At 44.0% G+C, this 25,868-nt stretch overlaps 1 protein-coding gene across 1 annotated transcript in view; it reads right to left on the bottom strand.

The window, feature by feature from the left end:
• The window catches only part of cyfip1 (cytoplasmic FMR1 interacting protein 1), a 54,016-nt gene that overhangs the window by 24,493 nt on the left and 3,655 nt on the right, over positions 1-25,868 (bottom strand). Inside the window, exons 2-20 of the mRNA XM_076278557.1 lie at positions 19,759-19,879; positions 18,956-19,045; positions 17,971-18,048; positions 16,801-16,902; positions 16,013-16,194; positions 13,464-13,560; positions 12,932-13,060; positions 12,510-12,614; positions 12,159-12,250; positions 11,295-11,412; positions 8,359-8,481; positions 7,593-7,718; positions 6,895-7,061; positions 5,262-5,409; positions 3,058-3,211; positions 1,917-2,073; positions 1,545-1,641; positions 1,080-1,156; positions 809-917 (exon numbers count right to left, since the gene is read on the bottom strand). Coding sequence (XP_076134672.1) covers positions 809-917; positions 1,080-1,156; positions 1,545-1,641; positions 1,917-2,073; positions 3,058-3,211; positions 5,262-5,409; positions 6,895-7,061; positions 7,593-7,718; positions 8,359-8,481; positions 11,295-11,412; positions 12,159-12,250; positions 12,510-12,614; positions 12,932-13,060; positions 13,464-13,560; positions 16,013-16,194; positions 16,801-16,902; positions 17,971-18,048; positions 18,956-19,045; positions 19,759-19,875 — 2,268 coding nt within the window. The 5' untranslated portion in view covers positions 19,876-19,879. The remainder of the gene's footprint in view (positions 1-808; positions 918-1,079; positions 1,157-1,544; positions 1,642-1,916; positions 2,074-3,057; positions 3,212-5,261; positions 5,410-6,894; positions 7,062-7,592; positions 7,719-8,358; positions 8,482-11,294; positions 11,413-12,158; positions 12,251-12,509; positions 12,615-12,931; positions 13,061-13,463; positions 13,561-16,012; positions 16,195-16,800; positions 16,903-17,970; positions 18,049-18,955; positions 19,046-19,758; positions 19,880-25,868) is intronic.

Raw genomic sequence — 25,868 nt, 5'->3', positions numbered from 1 at the left:
CCCACTTTTCCATTTTTAATATCTTTAAACATTATTGCTATAACACAAGGAGCACTGAAGACTGCAAACATTCCCGTTATTGACACCATTTGATGGACAGGTTTGATTGCACCCCATTACACCTACACTAAGAGAAGAGGTATACCTAAGTCTGAGGTATACCAAAAAATTAACAGCAAGCTGTTCTACAAGACTCCAGACATAATTTATGGTTTCGGAATAATTATACAGAACGCAAGGGAAATTTCTTCAAATTAATAAGGACAATTAACACTGTATCTACGCTGGAATTTATGAAACTAACGTCATATTTCTATGGAAAAACACATCTTGGCACTGAAACTAGTCATCAGTTTACATAATTAAATGACCATGGGGATTTTTTTTTATCAGGGCTTGTTTATGCGTTGGCACGGAATCTAATCTCATGCATTTAAATAATGTACATGAACATGGGGAAACTTTTTATCAGGGTTTGTTTGTGTCTTATGAAGACACTTCTAAAATTATTCAATCCATTTACACTGAATCACAGACAGCAATGCGTCTGTGCTATGCAGGTAAAAAAGACAATGAGACAAAGGCACTATTTGCATGGATACAGATAATCAACACCCATTAGATTTTGCTTTGGCTTAATGCCATATTAGCACCTGGTGGCAAAAAGCACCTGGTGGCGAAACCAATATAAATTAATAATTTGTTTTGGATAAAAGCGTCGGATAAATGAATTAATGTAAGCTATAAATAAATAAAATAAGTGTCAAGATTCCACGTCACAGACCCTTTAGTGACAGGTCGTCCTCACCTGGACATGTCTCTGCTTCAGCAGCGTCTCGTAGCGGTTAGACGCTGGCCATGGAATGTTAGCACCTTGGTTTTTACAGTCTGCTCTCAGTCGCTTGTCCAGGAGAAGGCTAGAGCGCACACACACACACACACACACACACACAGGAAAACATTCACAAACAACCACTTAAAATTCTATCCATGCTCGGGGCACAGCACTGTGACAGACTAAACGGATTAACAAAATTAAAAATGTCGGCTAATCAAGCTGAGGTAAAAGTATTGGGTACCTTCCAGCCAGGATTTTGTAGTAGGCGAATATTTGATCGGCAAGTTTGTAAACAAACTGGTCAAAGCAGAGATTGACCTAGGGAAAGGGTCAAGAAAGGGAAGAGAACAACAAAGTCTTTCAAAACATGGCCAGAGCTCAAAGCAAGGTTCAATTCTTGTCCCGAACTTGAGAAATATCCCACACCATGGATAGCTGCAGATCCCTATTCAGCAAGCAGTTTTATTTCTGAAGAGTCTTATTCATACTTTCCAAAGGAGCTCAGAGAAGAAAAGGCAGAGTTACTAAGAAGGTCTCCATTGTACTCATGTGTGGACATTGTGCCCTAGTCCTTGTCATGCCTCAGTATCTAACATGTGCCACAGAGAGACATCTCATGTTCAGTCAACAGTGCCTTTATCAGCAGAAGGTTCATGGAAAGTGAGGCTTGTACAAGGTTGTTGTGCTAAGACTAAGCAGGTCTTACCTCGGCCTCAATCTCATCGTAGAGGAACTGCTTCTTGAACTTGGTCAGGGCATAGTGTGCACTGTCGTTGTAAAGGTCTAGGGGATAGAGCACATACCTGCAGAGAGAGTTAACATTGTCAAGTGAAGCAATCTACACACCCATTCCCACATCACAACACTCGATTTATTTTGGGGCATTTTTGGCCTTTTATTGACAGGGCAGTGGAGTGTAGACAGGACAAAAGTGGGAGAGAGAAGATGGGGTGTGGAATAAAGAAATGACATCAGCCCCCCCCCCCCCCCCCGACACACATCTCTGCTCACAAGGAACACTGTGTTTTTATGTTGACGCTAGCACAGAACAACGGTCCTGCAGACTGGTGTCACTTACTCCATCATTGACGCCTCCTTGGTGTCCAGGATGTGGTCGGTGAGTATCCAGGGCATGGACATCTCAATGGGGAACTGGATGCGGCGGCCCATGGTGAGCTCCAGGAAGAACTCCCGGAACCACAGCTGGGACAAGTCACAGCACTGCTGAAGGGTCTCTGATGGGACAGTCATGAAAAAGTAATGCATTTACTAAGAAGCGATGCATCTTACCACTCGAGGGGAAGAATGGGTTACAAAATAGTTACAAAAAACAGTCAGGCATTTGTGGACCCCTGCCCCAATAATTGGTCGATAATGAAAAACAAAACAAAAAATCTATGTCCAGATCCTTTTTCTGGACCATCATGGTGACCCCTTTATTAGGGGTGTGCATTAGCCTAGAAATCTAGACGCACCCTAGCGGCAGCAAATTACATTTGCTTCCAGGGCTAGTCTAGCAACTCTCCGTTGGCTTGTGATCTAAAGATTAAACTTCTATCAGGCCAATCAAATTGTGTATAGAGTCGTTAGGCGGGCTTAACATAATGATTGATGGCAGAGTTGCAACGGTTTGGCTTGAATTCCCTCCTACTTGAAAACAAAGAAGATGGATGTTGCTGTTGGCCAACAGTGTGACACGAGTTAAGCTTGTTTTAAGTTGGCAAAAGTTTGAACTAGCCAACTAGCTCCGCTGGTGGGAAAACGCATGGGACTCAGCGCTGTCCTATTGCGTGCAGAGGGAATTTGAAAGACAACTGATTATCCCGCCCCTCAGACTGAGCACTGCGAACGGTGAGTGCCCAGACCCTACATTTTACTGTGGGTCTGGCTCGTCAGGCTAGGTGTGCATATGAATAACTTAAAATATTCCAATAACCAACAGTGTAATTAACAGTGAGGTGATAGCATAACATACAGTACATAGCATAGAAGTTAGGCTATGCTACCGTGGTTGCACAACTTCCATGATTACGTGCATTCCCGAGTACAGTCCGACGAATAATGGAAACCTGAAGGAGCTTCTGAGTTGCTCCTGAATTTCATTGATTGGTAACGTGAGTATTTCCCTTTCAGTAGTGGTGGAAATGAATCAGTGACCACACTGCTGTGGACCTCAGATCCTGCAGCGCCTGTTTGCAGAGTGTCTGTGAGGACCTTACCACTGAAGTTGAGCAGGTGCGTGTAGAAGAAGGACTCGCGGTGGAACTTCTCGATGTCAAGGATGGTGGGGCCTTCCAGGCTGCTGCGTAGAGTCTTCTTAGAACCACTCTTGTCTGCTATGAGAGACTCCAGCATGGTCCTCACCATATAAAGCTGCATACAGAAGGAAGAGAAGGGAAGGAAGAAAGGCACAGCAGGAAGGAGAGAGAGAGAGAGAGAGAGAGAGAGAGAGAGAGAGAGAGAGAGTTAGTTATCAATGGTGGCAGAACGAAGATGAATAATGGAAACAGAAAACGGTAAAATTGGTTATTTTATAGTCCATTCCAGTCTCTAATCAGTTTGTTATTGCACCAATATATTTAATACAGCATAATAGCTTGCAGTCATAGTTGAGTGAATATCAAAATATGAGTAATTTTCATCCCAATGGGATGTTAAACTGTCATCCATGTTAAACACATAACAACGTATCGCTGGAATTGGAGTGTCTGCCCAACACACTTCTAATTCTCTGAAATGAACGATCAGCACTCCATTAATGAGATATCCATGTTAGGTTCAGAGCTTATGGGGTCTCTCTCTCTCTCTCTCTCTCTCTGTACATGAGTGCTCCACCACACAGCCCCGTAATCACATCAAGCCTAAGAACACCAAACGTTCAATGCCTCTATCCTACGAGCCTCTGCCTATCGAACAACGTGATCGTGACAACGGGGGCGCGAGTCTCCACGGCGATTTCAGCAGATTAAAGGAGTTGTTTATTTATGTGTTTATCCGTTTGTCTGTTTATATCCCCCGGCGCCACCAGAACAGGCTCTGACACTCCGGGCCAATGAAACGTGAGAACAGACTGGGGCAGGCAGTGCACCGGCGAGGGGACCACACGCGGAAATTAATCAGGTGCCCAGCGGGGAGAGTGGACTGAAGCAGCGGCGAGTTGGAAAGCTCTCCCACGCGAATGGTTATTTGTCAGTGGCTCATGTTGTTTAGTCACAGTAAATGGCCTAGATTGCTTGGGCCATTGAAACTGTAGGGGTAAACTGGCATTCACCAAATGGAAGTGGGTGGCAAAGGAGGGGTTTTATATACGGTTGTGTGTTTTTAGAGTGTTTGTGAAAATACTAGTGCTGAATTTCACAGCTATAATACCATAACACAAACGTATTCCTGTTCTTTGCTGCAAGACTAAACAGGACATCCTGTCTCTCTCATTACTAGATGCAGGGAAATTATTGTAAACACAATTACAATCCGTGTCAGGAGCTTTTTTCTCAAAGTGAATAGCGATGAATAATACCCTTGAGAAAGATGTTTATGAGAGGCACTGATGATGGAGAGAGAACAAAGACAACAAAACAGTGTTGAGTCAGAGCTCATTCTTTCTCATCAATAGCTCTCTGGCAACCTTCTGATAATAATGCCTTGAGGAACTTTAATAAGATACCTTAACAAAACATTTCCCTTCAATTCTGACAAAATGGAAAAATCAATGAATGCATGAATAATGAAAAAAAAAATCAACCTTGGATACTTGGAAGTCTAAAAAGCTACATTCATAGAAAACAGATTGATAGACACATGTCCTTGTGTGTATATCTCGGTGAGGTAGAGGAGATTGTTTTTTTAATGTCAAATGTCAAGAAATGATTTCTGAGAATACCACACAAACTTTGGACTGTATCCTTGAGTCATTCCATACAAGTTATGTGAGCATATACTGTAAGTGATTTGAAAACAGCCCATCATCAAGGGCTCTGTATAGCTGTCAGAACAAAGCCAACACATATTACTCCACACAGCACTGATCCAAGCTTTGATCCTTCCTCCCTGAAGTCTACATCCTCATCTCTTTACATCTCTACATATGACAACTTACTGCATGTGAAAATAAATGTTCAAAGAACCTTGCTTGGTGCAAAATATATGTTCCCTCAAGTCTCAAAAAAGCTAAAAGCAATAACATTAGCTGAAATAAACAAATAAGCTAAATCTGCACTCTCCACTCTTCAAGATTGGCTGCTTTACCGCATAACCTGGCTGCACTTCCAAAAACACCTCAGTAATGAATTCAGTAAGCCGGCAAGACCAAAAAAACACTGAAGGGTGAAATAAGGCTAGCGGCTGAAGCTAACTATCTAACCATGGCCAGGGACCTATAGCAGACAGGATTTCGAGGCTTAGGAGGAGCAGACAGCGCTGGTACCTGGGTGCTGGAGGGCCCGACGGCGCGGCGGGGAACCTTGATGTCGAAGCCGCCCTTGGGGTCCTTCTCTCCGCGGAGTGCCGGGTCGTTGTGAGGCTCGCGGCCCGTCTCCCAGTCACAGATGGTCTTGCGTATGGCCTGGAGAACACTGGAGGAGTGGAGGAGACAAGTAAAAACACCCGATTAAAAAACAGACACGTACTCTCATCAGAATCAGCTCATTACTCTCATTGCTCTTTAGTAACAACTGTAAAACGTTGCTCATTTTTAAGCTACATTTAAATTCAAAAGAATACAATTGAGGGGGGGGAAACACATATAAATGACAAGCACATATAACTCTCCTCCATATGTATGTATGTTTATGATAACCTCTCTCTGTAGAAAAACACCGGATTAAAAACGCCCCCAGAATAACAGCACCCATTACACTCCTCTTCATGGACGTCTATGAGAACCCCACTCGCAGTATCTAGTCAGGCCTGAATGAAGACACCAGATTAGAAAATAAAAACCCTGAATCACCGCCTCTGGTTGATTACTCTCCTCCCCATGGATGTCTAGGAGAATCTCACTCACTCACTCTCTCCCAGTATCAGTCAGGCCTGAAACACTGTTCTCCAAGGTTACGGAGACACAGGACTGCTTTCAGGAAAGTAATTGAATGAAATGATGGTTTGACAGCCATTAGTTTCCCCAGTACACATAAGGACTCTCACTAAGAAACTCCATCTCTCATGCTGCTATCAACATGAGTGCCTTCATCTCTTCCCACAATGCTAATCTCCCAGACACTGGCACAAACATGGATGTCAAAAACACCGCTGACACAGCTCTAGTGAAAGCTGCAATTTTCCCTTCAATGTGTTCACCATAAGGTGACACTCCTGACAGGTGCCACGGACTACTGATGTAAAATCCATCACCAACCATCCACCAGCCATCACTAATAACCCTGTTTCTTACAGCTTTTCATGCTGTTTTTGCAATTTACCATTGATTGTAATAATTTCCCTAGCACAGGGGTGGGCAACTAATTTCCCCAAGGGGCCACATGACAAACTGGGACTGTTGCTGCGCGTCGGGGTCCGGTTCGCCCTGTCGGGACTTATTTTCCCAATAATGACCGGCGTTCTATACATTATCCCTTACATAATGATCAGCGTTCTGACCATGTCTCTTTACATTTATTTTTTACCGTTTCGTTGTGGCTTTGCTGAGAACCAAATAGTTCGCAACACACGCTGAACTTGAATCAAACGTTCTTTAGAACACAGCTGATCAACTGTCTGCCTTCACTTTTGAATGAAAATTCGTTGCCATTGACAGCGGTCATTATTTCAGAGGTCCTTAGACGAAAATAATGACCGGTACTGGGAAATCCCATTCAAATCAATGGAGCGTTCTACTTGCATTGTGAAGAGCCGTATAATAATAAGAAAAAAAAGCAATTCAACCACGTAACGTAAACTTGGAGGACACTAAGAAATATGAATTAGTGCAATCATCCATAAATGACAGCCCGAAATGAACAATAGCATGCAGAGGTATAAAGACCGATGAGGTTAATTCCTCCTAGTCGAAAACGTCATTCCGGTTCCTGGCTTAGCTTGGCGTGTATTGTGCACCTTACCTCTGGATGACGTTCTTCTTCTTCTTGATGGCCTGTCGCAGCGGCTCGCGCAGGGTGATCTGGGCGAAGTCCTGCAGGGCGGAGTAGATGGTGTGGCGGATGGCGTGGTTGAAGACGCTCTCCATGCGTCCCATCAGCACCTGCAGGCCCTTGATCATGGCCATCACCTGCACACACACAGTCATGAAACAAATGTCAAAGCACCCAGCTGCATCCTATCTCCTCTCATCCACACCGAAAATACCCAACCCTTTACCATGTACCTTATCCACTCCGCATAGCACTAACAGCCAGCATCAGAGGAGTACCTGGCTCAGACCCCTACCCAACAATGCCATCAACCACCAAACATGAAACAATGTCAAATGGCATGTTGGTGGAGGGTTTGTTCTCTCACTAAAGGAGAATACATCAAAGGTGTGCCTAGGAACATTCAGCAATTAATCACTACTGTGTTAAGGGTCATGTGTATAGTGTACTATACTACACTGACTAAGATGAAACCTGCAGGACCACTGCTGTGGGTGTGCGGCATTAAAATAAAAAAATAGCGATTCCCTCAGTGAAAGGACACTATTGAATACATAGCCAGAAACCACCTGCAATGCCTTCACAAACTACCATTAGGTCGCAGACCACCAGTTAAAAACCCCTGGGGCAGATGGAAGAGAGGGCAGTGATTCCAAAGCAGGACTGACCTCCACCAGGGCAAACTTCTCCTCAGTGGTGTAGTTGTATCTTGTGGCTCGTTCATACTCCTCAGCATTGTCAGGGCATTCTTTGTTGGAGTATTTGTCCGTGGGGTGCACCAGTTTCCAGGAGTACTACAGAAGAGATCAGTTTTAAATAGATCAATTCAGGATGTACATGGCCTTTTTAATCATTTCACAGTCAATGTCCTACAATGTCCTACAAGACATTCAAAAGTAATAAAAACAAAATAACATTAAACCTAATTGTTAACATTGCAAAAATGTCAACTATGCAATCACTAGAGCCAACATAATTAGAAATATCAACAAAACATCTCAAATTTTGTATAGAGTCGGTAGGCGGGCTTAACATAATGATCGATGGCAGAGTTGCAACGGTTTGCCGTGAATTCCCTGCTACTTGAAAACAAAGAAGATGGATGTTGCTGTTGGCGAACAGCGTGAAACGAGTTAAGCTTTTTTTTAAGTTGGCAAAAGTTTGAACTAGCCAACTACCTCCACTGGTGGGAAAACCCATGGGACTCATGAGTTGTAGCGCTATATACTATTGCGTGCAGAGGGAATTTGAAAGACAACCGATTATCCCGCCCCTCGGACTGAGCACTGCGAACGGTGAGTCCCCAGACCCTACATTTTAATGTGGGTCTGGCTCGTCAGGCTAGAAGTTTATTAGTTTAAAGTGAAGTTCAGGTGATGAGAGGGGCGCGCTGGGGCTGGCCAGCCGTGTGAGGGGGGCGGTGTGGGCACTCACCACCTCCATGACGTGGGCGCTCCACTGGGACAGCAGCTGCAGGCCCTGCAGGGCCAAGTCAAACAGCTTCCGGTACTCACTATCCGTCTTTTGGGCATCCTGACGCCCCGAACCGGTCACCACCTGGACAGGAGAGAGGACCGGACAGGGATGGAGGGGGGTGAGGGGTAAGGAAAGAGAGGCATGAAGACAGGGAGAGGGAGAGAGAGAGAGAGAGAGAGAGAGAGAGAGAGAAAAGAGGGAGAGAGAGATGATGGAGTGAGAAAAAGACAGGTTTGAGTGAGGGGGAGCCGGGAGTCAAACAGATGAAAGAGGAGAGAGAAAGAACATTTTAATATCTCCACTGAATAAGAAAAGCCAATTCTAGATCATTGCCATAACAGACAAAAGGCCTATCAGCCTTTACCCTCCTTGCATGACAATACATGGAATAATTCTGAATTGTTTGATGAAGTGATTGGCTAGGGTTTGATAGCTGCACCACTCATGGCACTGAGAAAGCTGTGAATATAACAACTGCAGACATAATGATAGTTGATGAATATGTGCAAAACCAGCGGGCCAATCACTTCTGAACAAACGGTTCACTCTGGCCAAAATGACTAGGCTGCTCACACACATTTCACACAATAGGTTCATTTTGGTCTGCCAAGTACTTACAAATCGTATCTTTCCACATAACTTGGCTAGACACCTTTTGAAAAAGAAAGGGAAGCTCTAAAACTCTTAGTGGTGATCAGACTGCTGTACTCGCTTCAGTTCATATAACACTCTTCTTTCTATGCCTGACAATAAAATCCAAACTGGACACAAAGGAGAACCAAGATTTTATGTTCTGAGATGACTGATTATACAGCCTGGGAAATAACGGGTCAATTTTTTTTTTTAATTAAGTAGATAATGGCCCCAATGCTGCTTTTTGGAAGATTCTGAAGTTTTGAAATGCATCTGTTATCAGTTCCATTGATATGTTTTGCAACAATAAGGTTGGAAAGGTCTTAGGAAAGCTCTTTGCTTTTACCCATCATGAAATCCTTGTGTGACACATTGGTGACGAAAAAACTTTTTATAGCCCATCAATATGTACTAACCCAGCTTATATTAATTTGCACAGATAAGAGGGATAATTACTCTCTAACCGTGTACTGTTTTTTCTTAGCGTGTTTAATACTTTGTTTCCTCTGTCATTCCACTTTATTACACATAACTGTACTTATGGACTTTAATGTTTGGATTTTCTGTTATATGTGCGGATTACCCGAGTTAATACTAATTTCTGACAATGTCATGCGAATAGCCTCACAGGAAGTATACTGTACTTACTGAAAAAAAATGTTGAAGTATTGTCGAATATGGGCTTGGATCCACACATTTATACAATACAAATCTACAGTGCAGTAGTGACCTCAGCATCTGACTTTGTATGTTTGTATGCCTGTGGGAATTTCATTCACACCACAGACCTGACAGCTCAGACCGGTTTGGGGCGTTTAAAACACTTTTCCGATGATGACTCACATTACTGAGGCAAGCTGTCAGTCAGATGACTGCACTTCTGATATGATCACAGAGTAAAAAAATACAATAAGTCTCAGAGCAGCTTATGGACTGAATGAGTCATTACTCATTCAGTTAAATCCACTGACATTCCATTACCCATTAACAACATCCATTATGAATTTGAACCTATTTGAACTCATGTCTAATCCAGATCTCCTAACACTTGATTTGACAGCAAATTGGGGTTGTGGTGTCACGAAAGCTGGCCCTGAACTGGCTCAGATCTGGACTACACTAGTTCCAAAGTCTGTTGCTATCTGACTCAACTCTTCCCTGCTATCTGTCAACAAAAATCCACTGTGATGAGAAATGTGCCTGGAACAAATATGAATATTCATTCAGTCTTAATGAGCGCATATGGTGAAGTGGCTCTGTGAGGGTCAGGACAAGGCATGATGGTGGGGAAGCAGAGTCATCATCGCTCATTAACACCGCCAACACAAACAGGCACCGTGCCCAGCTCACCATCCATCCATTTAGCAGAGCCAGGGCACACTCATTACAAGTAATTGGGATATTTGGCTTTCTGGATGTTAATAGAGTCAGACAGAAACACAATGGCATCTGTGGCTCCTGAAGGGCAACATTCAGTGTCAGTGTAGCGTATGTTTATAACTGATATCTTGGCCACCCAAACAGGCTGAATGTCTATGGACTCTTACTCATTAGTTCAGTGTCAATTTCAAGTCTATTTATTATATGCTCAATATGTCAAGGACAACTGTAGGCTGCAACGAAATGTTTGTGGAGAACCTCAGATATTCTACAGGCTACAGCTGAAAACATATCACATAAATTCACCCTCCTTGTTGATTACATTGGTCTGACTGGTCTGACTTTTTCTAATGTGATTGCCACCATCACGCCTGGTGTAACCAGTTGCATTGATTACAGTGGAAACTAATTGTTGCAGCATACACTTCGCAAATGGAATGCTTCAGTTGCGCCTCCATGTAGCCTGGCATGTAAGGCACCCACTCACGTCAAGTCATCATGATCGTTTCAATGCACATCAGTGCACATCTAGACAATGTTGTGGCAATTAAAGAGAGTCATTTACAGAGGGTTGTGTATTCTGCGTGCGTGTGTGATCAGACGGTGTGTGCTCTGCGTGTGTGTAACGTTTGTGTGAGTGAGTGTGTGTGTGTGTGTGTGTGTTTCTGTGTATGCACATTGCTGTTACTGCAACAGGCCAGCTCAAAGGTGAGTGTACAAGACCACCACATGTATATGTGTGTGAAATGTGAATATGTGGTTGTGTGAGTCTGTGTGTGTGTGTGTGTGTGTGTGTGTGTGTGTGTGTGTGTGTGTGTGTGTGTGTGTGTGTGTGTGCGCGCGTGGTGTGTGTGCATGGGTGCATGTGCAAATATGTATACCTCGCTGTTGCTGTAGCAGGCCAGCTCAGAGATAAAGCGCATATGATCCTCTCGGATCTGGATCATCTGCTCACAGATATTGTACTGCGGGCTGCTGCCTACAGATGTACACGACCACCTAAAGGACAAAAACAGACACATTACAAAAAAAAAGAAAGGAAGAAGTGTAATGAAAAGGCAATGAGGGGGGAACAGGGGTTCATGGAGGCAGAAGTTAAGTGGGAAGAGGTGACAAAATGAAAGTGTGCAAGGAGGACCAAGAGTGATAATAAGATCAGTCCCATCATCCCCTGCCCAGATAGTCAGTTAGTGTGAAGCCGGTCCAACCCCAGAATGGACGGCTGCTGTCTGGATAGTGAGTATATCAGGGGCTTTCTCTCTGCCACCTCAATCTTCTGCTAGTCTGATTCTTTCCAGAATCTTCTTTCCAGCAGGTACTACAGAGGGAGGAAGTGGATGGCAGCTGATTGTGGTGGCAACCCTAAATAAGCATAGATCAGAAGCCAATATCTTCCAAAGCCACAGTTCCCCATATCATAATGCTTACTATCACTTAATGTCCCTGCAGAGAATATAGAGCAGAGGATCTGGCAGAAACCAGTTTTGGAGTAAATGTAGCCAGGTTGGTACAGAGCTGGTAGATCAGTTCATATCAGAAGAAGATCTATACTGTGGTTCCATGATCAAGATTTATACTGTGGTTCCATGTTTCTGTGGTTCCCCACATCACATTTCAAATAATTCAGAAGTGAGTTCCTTATAGCAACTTGTACGATAATGAGCACAGCCAAGCTGTTAGATTAATGTCAAGATCAGAAGCACATCTGTTCCATCATCATGCTGCCGCAGTGTCTCGGAGCGCACCTGGATTTGTTCTCCTCGAAGTGAGCGCTGGTCTTGATGTACCTGGACAGCTCAATCTGCATATCTCCAAACAGCGGCACAACCTGCAGTTGCTGGAATCATCATGAAAAATAGAGCCAAAGTAAGCTTGAGCAAAGAACACATGGAACACATTGTGCATGTGTGTGCGTGTGTGTGTGTGTATGCAAGTGTGTGCGTGGGTGGGTGCATGTGTGAATTATGCTATTGACTGTAATTACTTGACGATTCATCCAGTTAACAACTGTTTACACCACTCATGCTCACGCTCACACTCACACTCACACACTCTCACTCACACACACACACACACACACACACACACACACAAACCTTGAAAAACTTGTCAATCTTGGTGAGGTTGATTCGCTTCTTAGCATCCAGCTTGTAGATGTTGCTGTTGCTCCCGTCCATCAGATACAAACCAAAGCCCATTACCTAGAAAAGAGCAACAGTGAAGACAACTGGCGATTTCAGACTCAAAGAACTCCGCTCTACATGCTAGAACAGGCTGTGTTAGCTTAAATCTTTGCACACTTCCAATCCAATCTCTCCACTTGTTGTCTTTTCCCACTGACTGATAGAACTACTTCTAAACAAGACGTGCTTCCAGTGAGGTTTAGCGACTATAGCAGATAGAGACCAAACCTGTACTGGGGTCAACTACAGACAAACAGACTGACCACGCAAAAGAGACAGAGCAGGAGAGAGAGAGCGAGAGATCGAACACAACGCTCTGACATGAGAGCGCTTACCTTAAGGAGCATGTGCTTCTCGCTGGGGGTCAGGTACATCTTGTTCTCGTAGTAGTCAGCGCACAGGTTGACGATGTCGGCCAGGAGCTCCTCGTAGCCGTTGATGACCTCAAGCTGCTGCTGCAGAGACTGGGGCACACATGAAGGGAGTTAGCATTGCCGGTGTGGCCCGAGCAACTCACTGGGGGAGAGCATGGCAGAAGGCACAGGCTGAGGCTGGTAAAGCACAAACTCCCTCCAGTCAGCAGGGAGGCCCAGGAGAAGTGGCATAAGCATAGTCTGGCTGATTAAGCTGTTAAAAGTGCAGTGTGACACAGCAAGAGAGTGAGTGAGAGTGTTTTGTAAGATGTTAAGAACAACTCTGTTTTTCTTCAAAAAAACCATATGGTGCATGTTGATACACGGCAATCTGCCACTTTGTGAAGGCCTTTGTGATGTGCTGTGTATGTCCTTGTCAATGCATTTAATAGTGTTAGTGGGTAGCTAATGATGTCCTGTGATGCAATACTGTGTGTTGTGTTTACGTGCACACCTGGGTGATCTTGTTGTGATTGGCCAGGAACATGGAAAGGTTCTGCGACTCCTGGATGGACGAAGGCTCGGACATTTTCCTGAGGAACTGGGCAGCTCTGTTAGACAGAGAAAATAAAGGCTTTAGTAATAATGTCCAAACATAAAAGGGAGGATTGATGTCCTGTGATAAAAATGGGGATTGAAGATTAAGCCGAAGGCTCTTGAGAACCAATTATTATTATCGCCTTGACACCAGGAGAAAAGAAATACTCTTTTCTGATTGGCTGGTGAAATGGCTATTAATTCTGAATAGCAGGACACCTATGAAGTAGATCTGGTAAAAAAAAATAATAATCACCGTTCCATATCAATGCTCATGGTAACTATAACAACCATAGTAAGCAGGCTTCGCAACAATGGAATCAACTGTAAACAAGCGAACTGTCCATACTATAGTTGCTAGGGCCAAAGAATAATGTACGCTACAACAAACTGAACAAATAGGCTTCTTTTTAAACAGAACCGCTTGTTTCCTTTGCGTGCTATAAAGGCATGACTATTGCCTATAGGGCCAACCGGGTGATAAGTGGGATAACGGCCTTCAAGGTGTCCTGTTATACGGATTAATTGACTCGGGCAGAGGAGTTCTCTGCCTCCCCCCTTCGTCCATTAATTCCGTATAACAGGACACCTCAAAGGCCGTTATCCCTTACATGACGGACATAACAGCAAGATAATGGCCACTCATCATGAGAGTCAGACCACTTCATTTATCAGATTCAGAAAATTGAACCAGAAATAACTGCGTTCCAACACACTGACTATGCCTAAAAACAAAGCATTGTGAGCATATGTCCAACTGAGTGGATGTTACATGAATACCCCAGCTAACCCCTCACCCTCCATTCACTTGAGTAAGACTGTGAAAGAGACCAATAAAGCAAGAGAGAGAGAGAGAGAGAGAGAGAGAGAGAGAGAGAGAGAAAATTGTCTCTTCAGGCAGCCAAAAGCAGGGGAAGAGAATGAAAAAAGTAATTGAGGAGGAGATGGAAGAGGCATGTGTGTGTGTGTGCTGGTTTGTGTCTCTCTGTGTGTGTGTGTGTGTGTGTGTGTGTGTGTGACGGGGTGTGGGGTGTGCTGCCAGGACCAATTCTGAGGCTGTGTGATCTGTTGCCCTCCCTGACGTCAGCTGGAGCTGCTCTCCACTCTGCTCCTCACAGCCAGGGTAAGGCTGGGGATCGCACAAACCTGAAACATTGATAAGCTACCACAGCAGAAAACAACGTCACCAGCTCCAACTTTAAACTCAACCTCAACCCCAAAGCCCCCCCCCCCCCCTCTCTCAGGATCCAACAGTTACATAAAATGCATGCGCACGCATGCACTCTGGCACAAACGTGTGTACACACACACAAACTCACACACACACACAATGATCAAAGATTGACACAATAAAACACAACAGATCACCCTGCATAGACGGACCACAGACCAGCACAAAGGGCTGTGGGTGTGTGAGGGTAGAGGACAGCTGCAGACCCAACATTGGACCCTACAGGAACGCACGCACACACACACACACACACACTTGATATTTCCAGCAGGCTTTCTCTACTCTCACAAGAAGAAGTAGAAGATATCATAAGTCTTCAGACATCGTTTCCAATCCGCAGAAGTAGGCTCGCTCACACACACACACACACACACACACACACACACACACACACACACACACACACTTGAGATTTCCAGCAGGCTTTCTCTACTCTCACAAGAAGAAGTAGAAGATATCATAAGTCTTCAGACATCGTTTCCAATCCGCAGAAGTAGGCTCAGCTACCGTCATGCTTATTTTATTTCTACTGCCGTGAGCCTCGGCTGATGGATATGGTGTTTATCATAATAATAATACGCGCTCAGCGCTCTTTTATCTTCACTCTGCACACCTGCGACAGACGCATTAAACCCAGCGAGGGGAAACTGTGCACATACAGAGATGATGCGATATCTGACAAGGGAGCAGGGAGGGGAGGGATTGGCTCCATACTGCCATCTACTGTCCGCTTGGTGAAGTGTGAGAGAGGGAGTGTAGATGCTGAGACTTGGGGGATTTCTCACAGTAGTCGTTTGACATGGCTGATCATGCTTAATTGGGTCAACATATACTACAACATCACAGCTTAATTGGGTCAACATACTTGACCCAATCATCCAACGTGCCCAGGGACATCTCATTATCTGGGTATCCTGGGGCTGGTCTGACTAATGGCATAATTGCATATATTGAAGGTCATGTGACTGTGACTGTGACTGTGTGTGTGTATGTGTGTGTGTGTGTGTGTAAACAGATGTTTGTGTGTGAGTCAAACGGTGTGTCAAAGCCTTTCAATGTATATCTGTGTTCAAGTACGTTTGTGTGTTGTGTGTGTTGTATACCGTTTGTAAACAGATGTACAGTTGTATACTGTTTATAAACAGATGTTTGTGTGTGATTCAAACGGTGTGTCAAAGTCTGACAATGTATACCTGTGTTCAAGTACGTTTGTGAGTGTAGTGTGTGTTGCATACCGTTTGTAGGCGGAGTGGTCATTCTTGACACTGCACTTCATGTTCTTGAGCTCGTCCAGCACGGCGAACATGTTGATGAACTTGCCCAGCGTAAGCAGGTAGGCTTCCGACACAAAATCCTTCCTTCGCTCTGCATGGCACAGGCGCCTAACCTCCCCACAGAATCGGTCAATGGCTGTGCGCTGGGGGTCAAGAGGGTGGGGAGTCGTCAGATGTGTCTGTGTGTGTGTGTGTGTGTGTGTGTGTGTGTGTGTGTGTGTGTGTGTGTGTGTGGTGGATGGGAACAAAAGCATCTACAAGCTGGACGCCGAGAAGCAAATCAATCTCAACAAGACTGACAAGTTTTTCAAGGTTTGTCTAATTTGTGTGTCTGTATATGTGTGTGTGGGTGGGTGTGTGGTGTGGTGTGTGGTGTGGTGTGTGTGTGTGTGTTTTCATGTGTGTATTAAACATAAAGCTCTGAACCTGAGTAAATTCATCTTGTCAGAGGTGAGAAACCTCAGGGAAGTGAGAGTGACTAAGTGTGTGAGTATGCTCTTCCTGCAGAGTTACATCTTGCTGCATACACAAATGTGCTAACTGGATGTGCTCAATGTGTGTGTGAACGCTCTTGTTTCACATTTAGGCACCAGTGCATACTGAAATGTGTTCCTTTGGAAGTAAATTGTGTGAGAAAGCTCTCATTGCACAATTAAGCTTCCTTGCATAATTAAATGTGTTGCCTGGATGTACATATATAAGAATGCTCTTCTTGCATACTTAAGCACCAGTGCATGCGTCTGTGTTACCTGGAAGTACATAAAGTTCATGAGCTTGGTGACTTCGGGCTCCAGAACCTCAACGGTCTTCTCGTAGATCTCTACCCTATTGGGTTGTTCATTGCACTTGACCTGCCAGGGGGAAAGGTCAAAGGTTATGAAGCAGACTAAAATTAAGAAAAGGCTATAGTGGATGAAGACATCAAATGGTCTCATAAAGATGAGTATATTATGAGCGCTTCTTCTTTAATGTGTCAGTTCTTGAAATGGCTTCTTACAAAGAGGAAGAGAGTATGAGAATGTCTGTGAGTCCTTATTTATGAGTATGTGTGTGTGTGTATTTGTGTGATTTTGAAAGTGGGTGCAAAGTCTGTGAGAGTTTTGAGAGAGACATGCTGACAAATGTGTGATAGTTTGTGTGTGTGTGTGTGTGTGTGTGTGTGTGTGTGTGTGTGTGTGTGTGTGTGTGTGTGTGTGTGTGTGTGTGTGTGTGTGTGTGTGTGTGCGCAGAAATGGTAAAAAGTGTAAATATTTATGCACAACGGTGACTGTCACTACGTGAGAGTGTCCAACTATGACCGTGTGAGCGTAGTTAGAAAAGTATGTGAACCCATGCTAAAGTTGACTAAAAAGATGAATAAAAAATCATTAAAATAGCTCCACATCATCACATACCCTTCACCATACCTAGAGATTGGCATGGGGTACTTTCCATAAGATCATCTCTCAATGCAAATCAAACCAGCTATTAGGCTAACTGATATAAAAATTTGCCAATCTCTAGGTATGGTGAAGGGTATGTGATGATGTGGGGCTATTTTAGGCCAAGGGAACTTTATCAGGATGCATAGCCTCCTGTATCCATGAAATAACTGGCCTTTAAAAATAAAAATCTGCCTGCCTCTATGGGAATTTAACATAGGGGTGTGTATACTTATTCATTCACAAAGAAAATTGGTGTCCTTAAGGTTGGATTTTTCCTCATTGTTTTAATTAAGGCATTAAGATCAATTTCCAAAAGATGATTTGTTTTATTCCTCCCACATACTTTTTCATGACACTGTATGTGAATATGATATGGAGACAATGGGACATGGGTCTGAGCTCACTGTAGGTGTGTGAGTCTGTGTGATGGAATGCATGTCTGTCCATGTGTGTGTATGCATCTATATATGCACGTGTGTGTGTGTGTCTGCCTACCTGTGGGATGGCTCTTGAGCAGCTCCTCCAGGTGTAAAGCATGACGGCATACCCCTGCCCCTCCTCCAGCATCTCATTCTAAACACACACACACACACACACACACACACACAGAATCAGCCTCCTGAGCGTCTAACAGTCTGTTCATGTTCTGTTCAGGCTTCAAGTTGTCTTAGCGTACATTGTATTAATACAGCGGCCACACGTGGTACAACATGGTATTACAAGAGAGCCAGTCTGGAGTTAGTTGGTTTGCATGCATGCTTCATCTGAATAACAGGCGTTCATATTATGTTTTGGTAATCTTTGATGTGGTAATCTTTGGATGTTTTAAACAAAAACAAACCACCACATATCACCTTTAAATGTACCGATGATTTGGCAAAATGAACAGTTAAATTAACAACATGCACGAATGCATTGCACACACACACACACACACACACACACACACACACAAATGTAAACAACATACACGAACAGATCCACACAACCGTGCTATGCCCCAGCAGTCTCTGTGCAGTGACATGCTAAACGCTTGAGCGGGCCGGGCTCCCTCGATCCGTGCCGTTTGATCCGGGCCCGCCGCCTCTTAGGTGGCAATTACCCGTCGCTAATGGAGCACAGAGCGACTCTATTCCGCCACACTAACCCCGCTAAAGCACCCATTCATCACTGGGCCTCTCTTGGAGGCCCCGCAGTCCCCTGGCCTTGGTCCTCGGCTCAGGCTGACAGGCAGGACAATGTCCCTTTTCCTCCGGCCCTCCTGATGCCATTGAAACCCCCGCGACAAGCCCCTTGGCATGGCAGCTTGTGTGCCCGGGTTCTGGTGAGCTATTGTTTGTGCTCAGGAAATGAGGTGTTTATGGACTCCCGGCCCTTTAGAGTGGGGTAAATGAACAAGTACCAGTGTGTGGTGGATCACCCCAAATCACCCAAGAAAGAAGGGTGGGGGGGATTGGGGAAAAAGCTGCTGATGTCTTACCATGTTGGAGTGAACTGTGGCCTGCTCAATGTATCGTGCGATCCCAGTAACGAAGGCATTGCGGTCCTCAAAGTTGGTGTTGAAGTTGGGCTATAGGAACAAATAACACACACAGTATTAAACTAGTAGTTACATTTACAGCATCAAAGTAAAAACTAATCAGTCAAGACTGCACATTTAACAGCCACAAAAGAGTGAAAATTCAGCTTTTGTCAAGTGATCTTACACTGTAAGATGCCAGTTATCCCTATCCACTTCTTTTAAGAAAGGCTGGACTAAAGCACAACAATAAAAGCCATCTGCAAACTTTGGTAAACAACTATGACAACTATGGAGTTTCATTTGAGGACAAGTGTTACCAGCGGTTACATCAGAACCGCCTTAGTCTTTGTAACTGTAAGGTCAGCTCCAGTTGTATTTTTCATAGCTCCTAATGTTTTATGACCATAAGTTTCCCTTTTTAATTATTATTTTGTTCATTTATTTTATTTAAGTGTTTCATAAAGCACCTAGTGCATCATTATTAGAAAAGTGTTCTACAAATGAAATGATTTTGTATTGTTATAGTTGCTGATGATAACACGGCATGGGGGTGTTTGAAGTACATGGTTTAGTGACAGACCTGGGAAGGTTAACTAAACCTCCTAGAAGAGCTGTATGGCCTCATCCTTTTAGCACAACAGCCATAGACCTATTACAACAGGTCTATTACACCATTCACCTCTTACTGTGAGTTAACTCAGCCAGGTTTATCTCTAAAACCACGAACGTGAAACATCGCCCAGGTGTTGTGTGATTGTTACCTGGTACATGACGGAGGAGGGCAGCGGCTCAATGCATGGCTGCTGGTCAGGGAGTGGCAGCTCCTCCAGCAGGTCCACATTGGAGAGGGCATCCTCCAAGGTCACCGTGGACGCCATGGTCCTGAAACACACACACAGGGGGAGGCAGTCAGGACTATACTTCTCACACAGACATGTACATGAGGCAATAGGTACATACAGTACATACATACATACATACATACATACATACATACATACATACATACATACATATGGTCCATCAGGCACAAATTTAAGGCTGTATAGTGGGCTGTGTTTTTGAGTACAGTGCAACAACTGAACAAAAATGAGTTAAATGTTGCTCTGTGCCACTTTCTGTGTAAACAGATTTAATTGTTCTGAGAGCCGGTTCACATGCATGTTAGCATAAATTTTTTCAGCCATTAGAAAAAGTGAATGAGGCTATTTAGCCAGTTACAATATATGCCAGTATTGAGCAAAATGAAAGCACAGTATGCGAGTTGCTGATGCCACATCACACAGCTGACAAATCAGACCACAAAGAGCAACAGCACCCAAAATTGACCATAAAAGATCCTAATGATATCTGACTGCAAATGCCATGCCCAAGGTAGATAGAAAATGGATGCAGACCTGATCCAAGTTTGATCCATGCTAGATTCAAGCCTGATTTGGGCCAAATCCGTCCTACAGTTAACTACCACCGTTTCATCAGATAAAAAGTACTCATCAAAGAAGTGTGAATTGAGAAGGCGCACAGAAGCACTGCTCCAGGCTTCAGCAGGGTACTAATGACTGACAGCGACTGCTTCGCTGCCTTACAAAAACAAAACAAAAAACAAAAAAAAGCAAAGGAAGTGTTTTTATTTTTTGCGCTTCTTGCTACCATGGTAACACAAACGGAAGGCTCATATCCTTGTAATCAAAAGTTTTCTGACCAATCCCAGCAGGGAACTGCTGCAGTCACGACTCAGAGCTCGACTTCAAGCTGCTTTGAGCTTAGCTATGGCTGACATGAAGAAGAAACTGTGCTAGTTTCAGTTGTGCACAACAGACATGAAAAATCTATCCAAGACCTTAATCAATACACTGTACATTTTATCCATTGCATGCATTAAAATTGCTATTGATATGGCCCTAAGTGTTGTCCAAATCTGACAATAAAGGAATGAAGAAATATTTCTTATAAATATAAATGAAGCAATGTTATGTAGGCTATGTGCTAAGACACATAAAATAATTTCTCTTTCAGCAGTACTGATTGTGTTTGAGTGAAGGGGAGTGTGAGACAGAGGAAGATGGAGGATGTGTTTATATGTGGGTGTGTGAATGAGATATGTTGCATATATGAGCAAGCCGGTGTATTTAAATATAGGCCAATATGTATTACGAATGTGTGTCTGAATAAGTGTGTGGTGACAAAGCACTGCTGGGCTGATTATACAAGAGCCCTCTGTTTGGCAAATGCTGATGAAGGACTTTACAGCCGCCAGCCACCATCGGCCAATAGCCATACAGATCAAAGCTGGCACACGCGCACACACACACACACACACAGCAGCTAAACACAATGATCAAAGATTGACACAATAAAACACAACAGATCACCCTGCATACACGGACTACACACCAGCACAAAGGGCTGTGGGTGTGTGAGGAGGTCAGTGAGGGCACAGACTGGGAGACCCTGGGGCTGTTCATGACCACTGTGGTGGCTTTGCAGCAACAGGTCTGACAAACACAGTAATACTGTGAGAATGTATTCAATGTATTCAAGTTCATTACCAAAGCATACGAGGCTGATGACTCAGGATGGTGACCGGTGAGAATTTCTTTTGTTTGTTTTCACAGAGCAGGTTTTGAACAGGTTTAAATCCTGTTCCACATAACTATACTACTGTGTTAATGGGCCCTTAGTTATTCGTCAGTGCAAAAGACCAGCTGAGCCTGATCATATAGCCTAAACTGTCATGTGGAGGTTGACCAATTAATCAGTCGGCAGATCGGCAGACGATTTTGCCATTTTTTTATAATAACATCTGCCAACACTTGAGCATATTAAGCCGATTAACAGGCAGGCACATGTAATTATAGAATAAAACATATTCCAACAGACAGCCCCCCCAACAATAAATTAAAAAAAATAACAAATAAAAAGATCAGCATTATATCAGCATCAGCCATAAAAAAAAAACCCATATTGGTTGACATCTGCTGCAATCACTACTCGACATCGGCTCGACAAAATTCCATATAAAAGCACAGAGATGTTTAATAAATTAAATTTCTTTCGTTGGGGCAATGGTCAGTTTCTGGTATTAGGGTGAGAACCACCACAGCTCTGACTTAACCATATTTTTTTGAACATGACATCACGAGATCAAGATTTATTTTTATATTTGAATGTCAACTATGTGTCCTCTGGGCACTCAAGTCCACATAAGACCAGTCTTTGCCAATCTGATGTGATGCAAAAAATATAATTCAACTGAAATATCTTCCCTCAAACCCTAGTCTGTCTCTTTAACAACAACAAAAAGACTCCACAACAAAACAGAGTGGCCACAGCATGACACTTAATTTAGCTCCATTTTGTTATCTTGTCGCAACATACCCATCTCTACAGTCAGAGCCCTTCCTTAAAGCATCACTGCAGCCTTGCGGAGTGAACACTACATTCAAAGCCTGTCTGTCAAAATTAAATTTGGCACCGAGGAGCTCTTTCACAGTCAAAGCAAAGACGACGGAGACAGACTGACAGCACAGAGCTGCTTTATCAGACTCAACAGATGCAGACTGTGCCCTCTTACACAGCTGCATGGCACATGCCCATGGCGGCCAGGCACAAGAGGCCTACACACACGGTGGAGCCCAGCGCAACAGAGCGGTTGACGCTGAGCAAGATGTTTGATTGCCAAGGGCGGGATATTGGTTTGTGTGCAAGAGCCGGAAAAAAGAAATGACTTGAGGAGGCTTCTGTGAAATATAAATATAAAATCCCATACAAGTTATTCAAACTTTATTTTATGTTCTTAAAGTACAGAATGTTATTTGTGTTTGAGTGAGGGCCACATAAACCCCTGCATGCCTCAGACCCACAGCAGGATGCATGGGCCGGCAGTGGAAGCCCTGCCTCACACTACTGGATTAACATGCCCTCTTGAAGCAAGCAAAATTGAGGAACAGGTTACTGCTTAAGTGAAGGAAGACTTGCTTACAGCCAAAGATTTGAGAGTGTAGCGCTCTAGAATATTTGCTTAAACCCACTGCAGGTTTGAGCCTTGAGTCTTAGGGACCCTTTGGTTGCTACAGTATGAGGTTTTCCTTGGCAGACCTCACAGAGGATGGTGGCCGGAAGTCAGTGTCTTGTGACGTCCAGACTGCCAGACCCACACGGGAAGCATGCCTTTTAGCCAGCACTTAAAAATGAACGCGTTTCTCTTTTTCTACTGAGAGTTTCTAGACCCAAGTCTAAGTCTAAAATATAAGGAAACTAGTCAGCACTTGCAGCAAACTGAGACAGAGGAGTAATACAAAATGGAGAAATGGAGAAAGACAGGGTAAGAGAAATGCAAGCATACGAGAGAGAGGACAGAGAGAGAGAAGTACGCAAACAGAGCACCACTGGGATAACCACCGTGGTCAAGGCATTAGCCTTCCAATGAGCCACCAATGCACAGTCCCAGACAGAGGTGACACATTTTTGGAACATTCACAGTTAGGCCTAAATCACAAACATATTACATCTAATGAACATTCTACATCTATTACATCTACCTGCATTACATCTAACAGGGCAGCCACACAGGGCACGCAACTGAAGCGTTATAGTGTAGCTAATTCCATTGATTGTTAAGCTAAATTGGAAGCTAATTGTTGCAGCAGACGCAATGTGAACAGAATGCTGCAAGTATGCGCCTGGTGTAACTTCCCTGTTAGGTTAAACGAGTAGGTAGGCTCCACACAAATGCAATAGCGGTATTTTCTAAATACTAATTAGGCCTATATGAGGAACTACTTCAGCAGAGATTGCATAGTCTTGACTGACACTGCCCATGTGAGAAAGTGTATGGCAAGTTTTAAATGAATCATTGACCAGAAAGGTCAACTGGACATGAAACCCATTGCTCTTCCCTGGCCCCATGGTACCTCTCCAGGGTGAAGGAGGAAGCTCTGTTCAAGACCAAAACACACAGCTCTTAATCCACTTCCCCTTTAGAACGGACTGAAAGTCTGTGCTGAAGTAACAGACCAAGAACGACAGCAGCTGATAGAAGAAGCACTCGGACAGGATAAACTCTAGCACAGAAACACTAAAACTATCCTCTACCTTAGGAGAGAATACCAGTAAGTCTGTCAGGCGCAGAGCACGCAATGGTGTGTGGCGCAACCCGGGGTGTACGGAATCTCTGCCAGAGAGAATCCCTTGTGGTATGGAGTAAGGAGTAGGAATTCATTCCTTCAGGCTTGCAGGTCTGGTCATGTCTGGCCAATTCCATACAAAGCCACCCCATTACTCATCAATCTGCCATCACTGTGCTGCATAGGCCTCGGTCACACAACTGGAATAGGTTTTTTTTAAAGAGGATACATATACACACAGCGCTGAAAGGGCCTAGGAGCTGGGCAAATGACTTTAGAGGAACTTTGTTCCATTTCAACGAAATGGAAGCTTCAGCACAAGTTCTACAAGGAGACTAATGCTACATCACTCATTCATTCCTTACACGGGAGACCTGACCAATCACCTCCTAAAGTCTCCACCTGACTTTATAATGTCTTGCTTAACGTATCTGCTCTGCTGCCTTAGGTGCCATCATTCGATGTTCCTTCCTCCCCAGCACCACCAGTTTGGTCCCTGTCCATCGGTCCAGGGGTTAGGCTCCGCCCCTGCCAGCTCATACCAGGCAGAATCTGGGGTCTATACACTACAAGACCTGGACCGATATTGGGGCCTATGCTAAAGACTTTTAATTCTTAAAGAGTAAGCCTTGCATACTTTGTCAAATTCTTTGTGAATTAAATATTTGAATCTTATTCTCTCCCTGAGTCTTCTAGGAGAATTAGTATTCAATGTCCGCATGCCTTTAATTAGTCTTCTTTAATACCTTTTGATAAGTTGTGCAAAAACAAAGGAAGATAGAGGGGAATGCAAAGGAAAAGGACCAATTTACTGTTGCAAAAGAATTACATCTCTCCTGAAGCGCTACAAGATAATCTGGGCTTGGATTATTTTGTAGTCAACATCTTTATTTTCACAGGCCAACGTCTACTAATTGTAACTGACTCATGCAAAACATGCACTCTTGCAATACAAAAACACCTTGAGCAGAGTTATTATCAACTTCCTAAACACATGAAGAACTGAAAACTAACATGAGACTATTCTGGGGGGGGGGGGTCCACCACCACCTCAAAACCAAAACAATATCTAATCTTATGGGTCTATTGTACACTTAAACAGCCATGAATGAGCCTTGGATCACAAGGGGGGGGTCACTCAAACACGAGGCATCAGCGGGCTTAGTCTTATAAATAGAGGATAGTCTCCAGCTAATCCCCCTCGCCTTCCCCACTGAGACAAATGGCCCTGTAGACAAAGCAGCCAGTTTGGGAGCAAGCCAGTGTAACCTCATTAATCCAACCTCTGCCATGTCAAGAACATGAGGCACACTGCTCCCTTAACAGGCTGACACACCAGGACTAAAAACACTGAGGCCCTACCTTCAGATCATAAAGCACTGGCCCTTACTAGGCTCTTTGGAGACACAAGAAAGAGGTAGGCCTATTTGTGTAGCAGGCAAAAACATTACAACAGCACAACATGGGATTGATGACTGTGACTGCTAGGGAAAAAGTTGTTTGAGGGCTTTGAGAGGAAACAGAGTGGGGGAGTAACTTGTGTGTGTGACCTTGCCTTGCCTGGCATGGTGTGCTGTGTTCTTTCCTGACCGGCAGGAGAGATAACGCTGAGCCTGTGCGCGCTTACTGCTTACACTTTTCCCAACCTCCACTACTACTACCACCACCACCATATACGTAACTCTCCATACTCATACTCAAACACACACACACATACACACACACACACACACCCTACCTGAGCC

Source organism: Alosa pseudoharengus, unplaced genomic scaffold (assembly GCF_046254945.1).
Source record: "Alosa pseudoharengus isolate Yale_2024_CS ecotype anadromous, Long Island Sound unplaced genomic scaffold, YU_APseudo_1.1 YU_APseudo_1.1_scf_11, whole genome shotgun sequence".
Lineage (NCBI taxonomy): Eukaryota > Metazoa > Chordata > Actinopteri > Clupeiformes > Clupeidae > Alosa > Alosa pseudoharengus.
The sequence above is the reverse complement of the archived record's forward strand: the minus strand, read 5'-3'. Positions and strand labels throughout refer to the sequence as shown.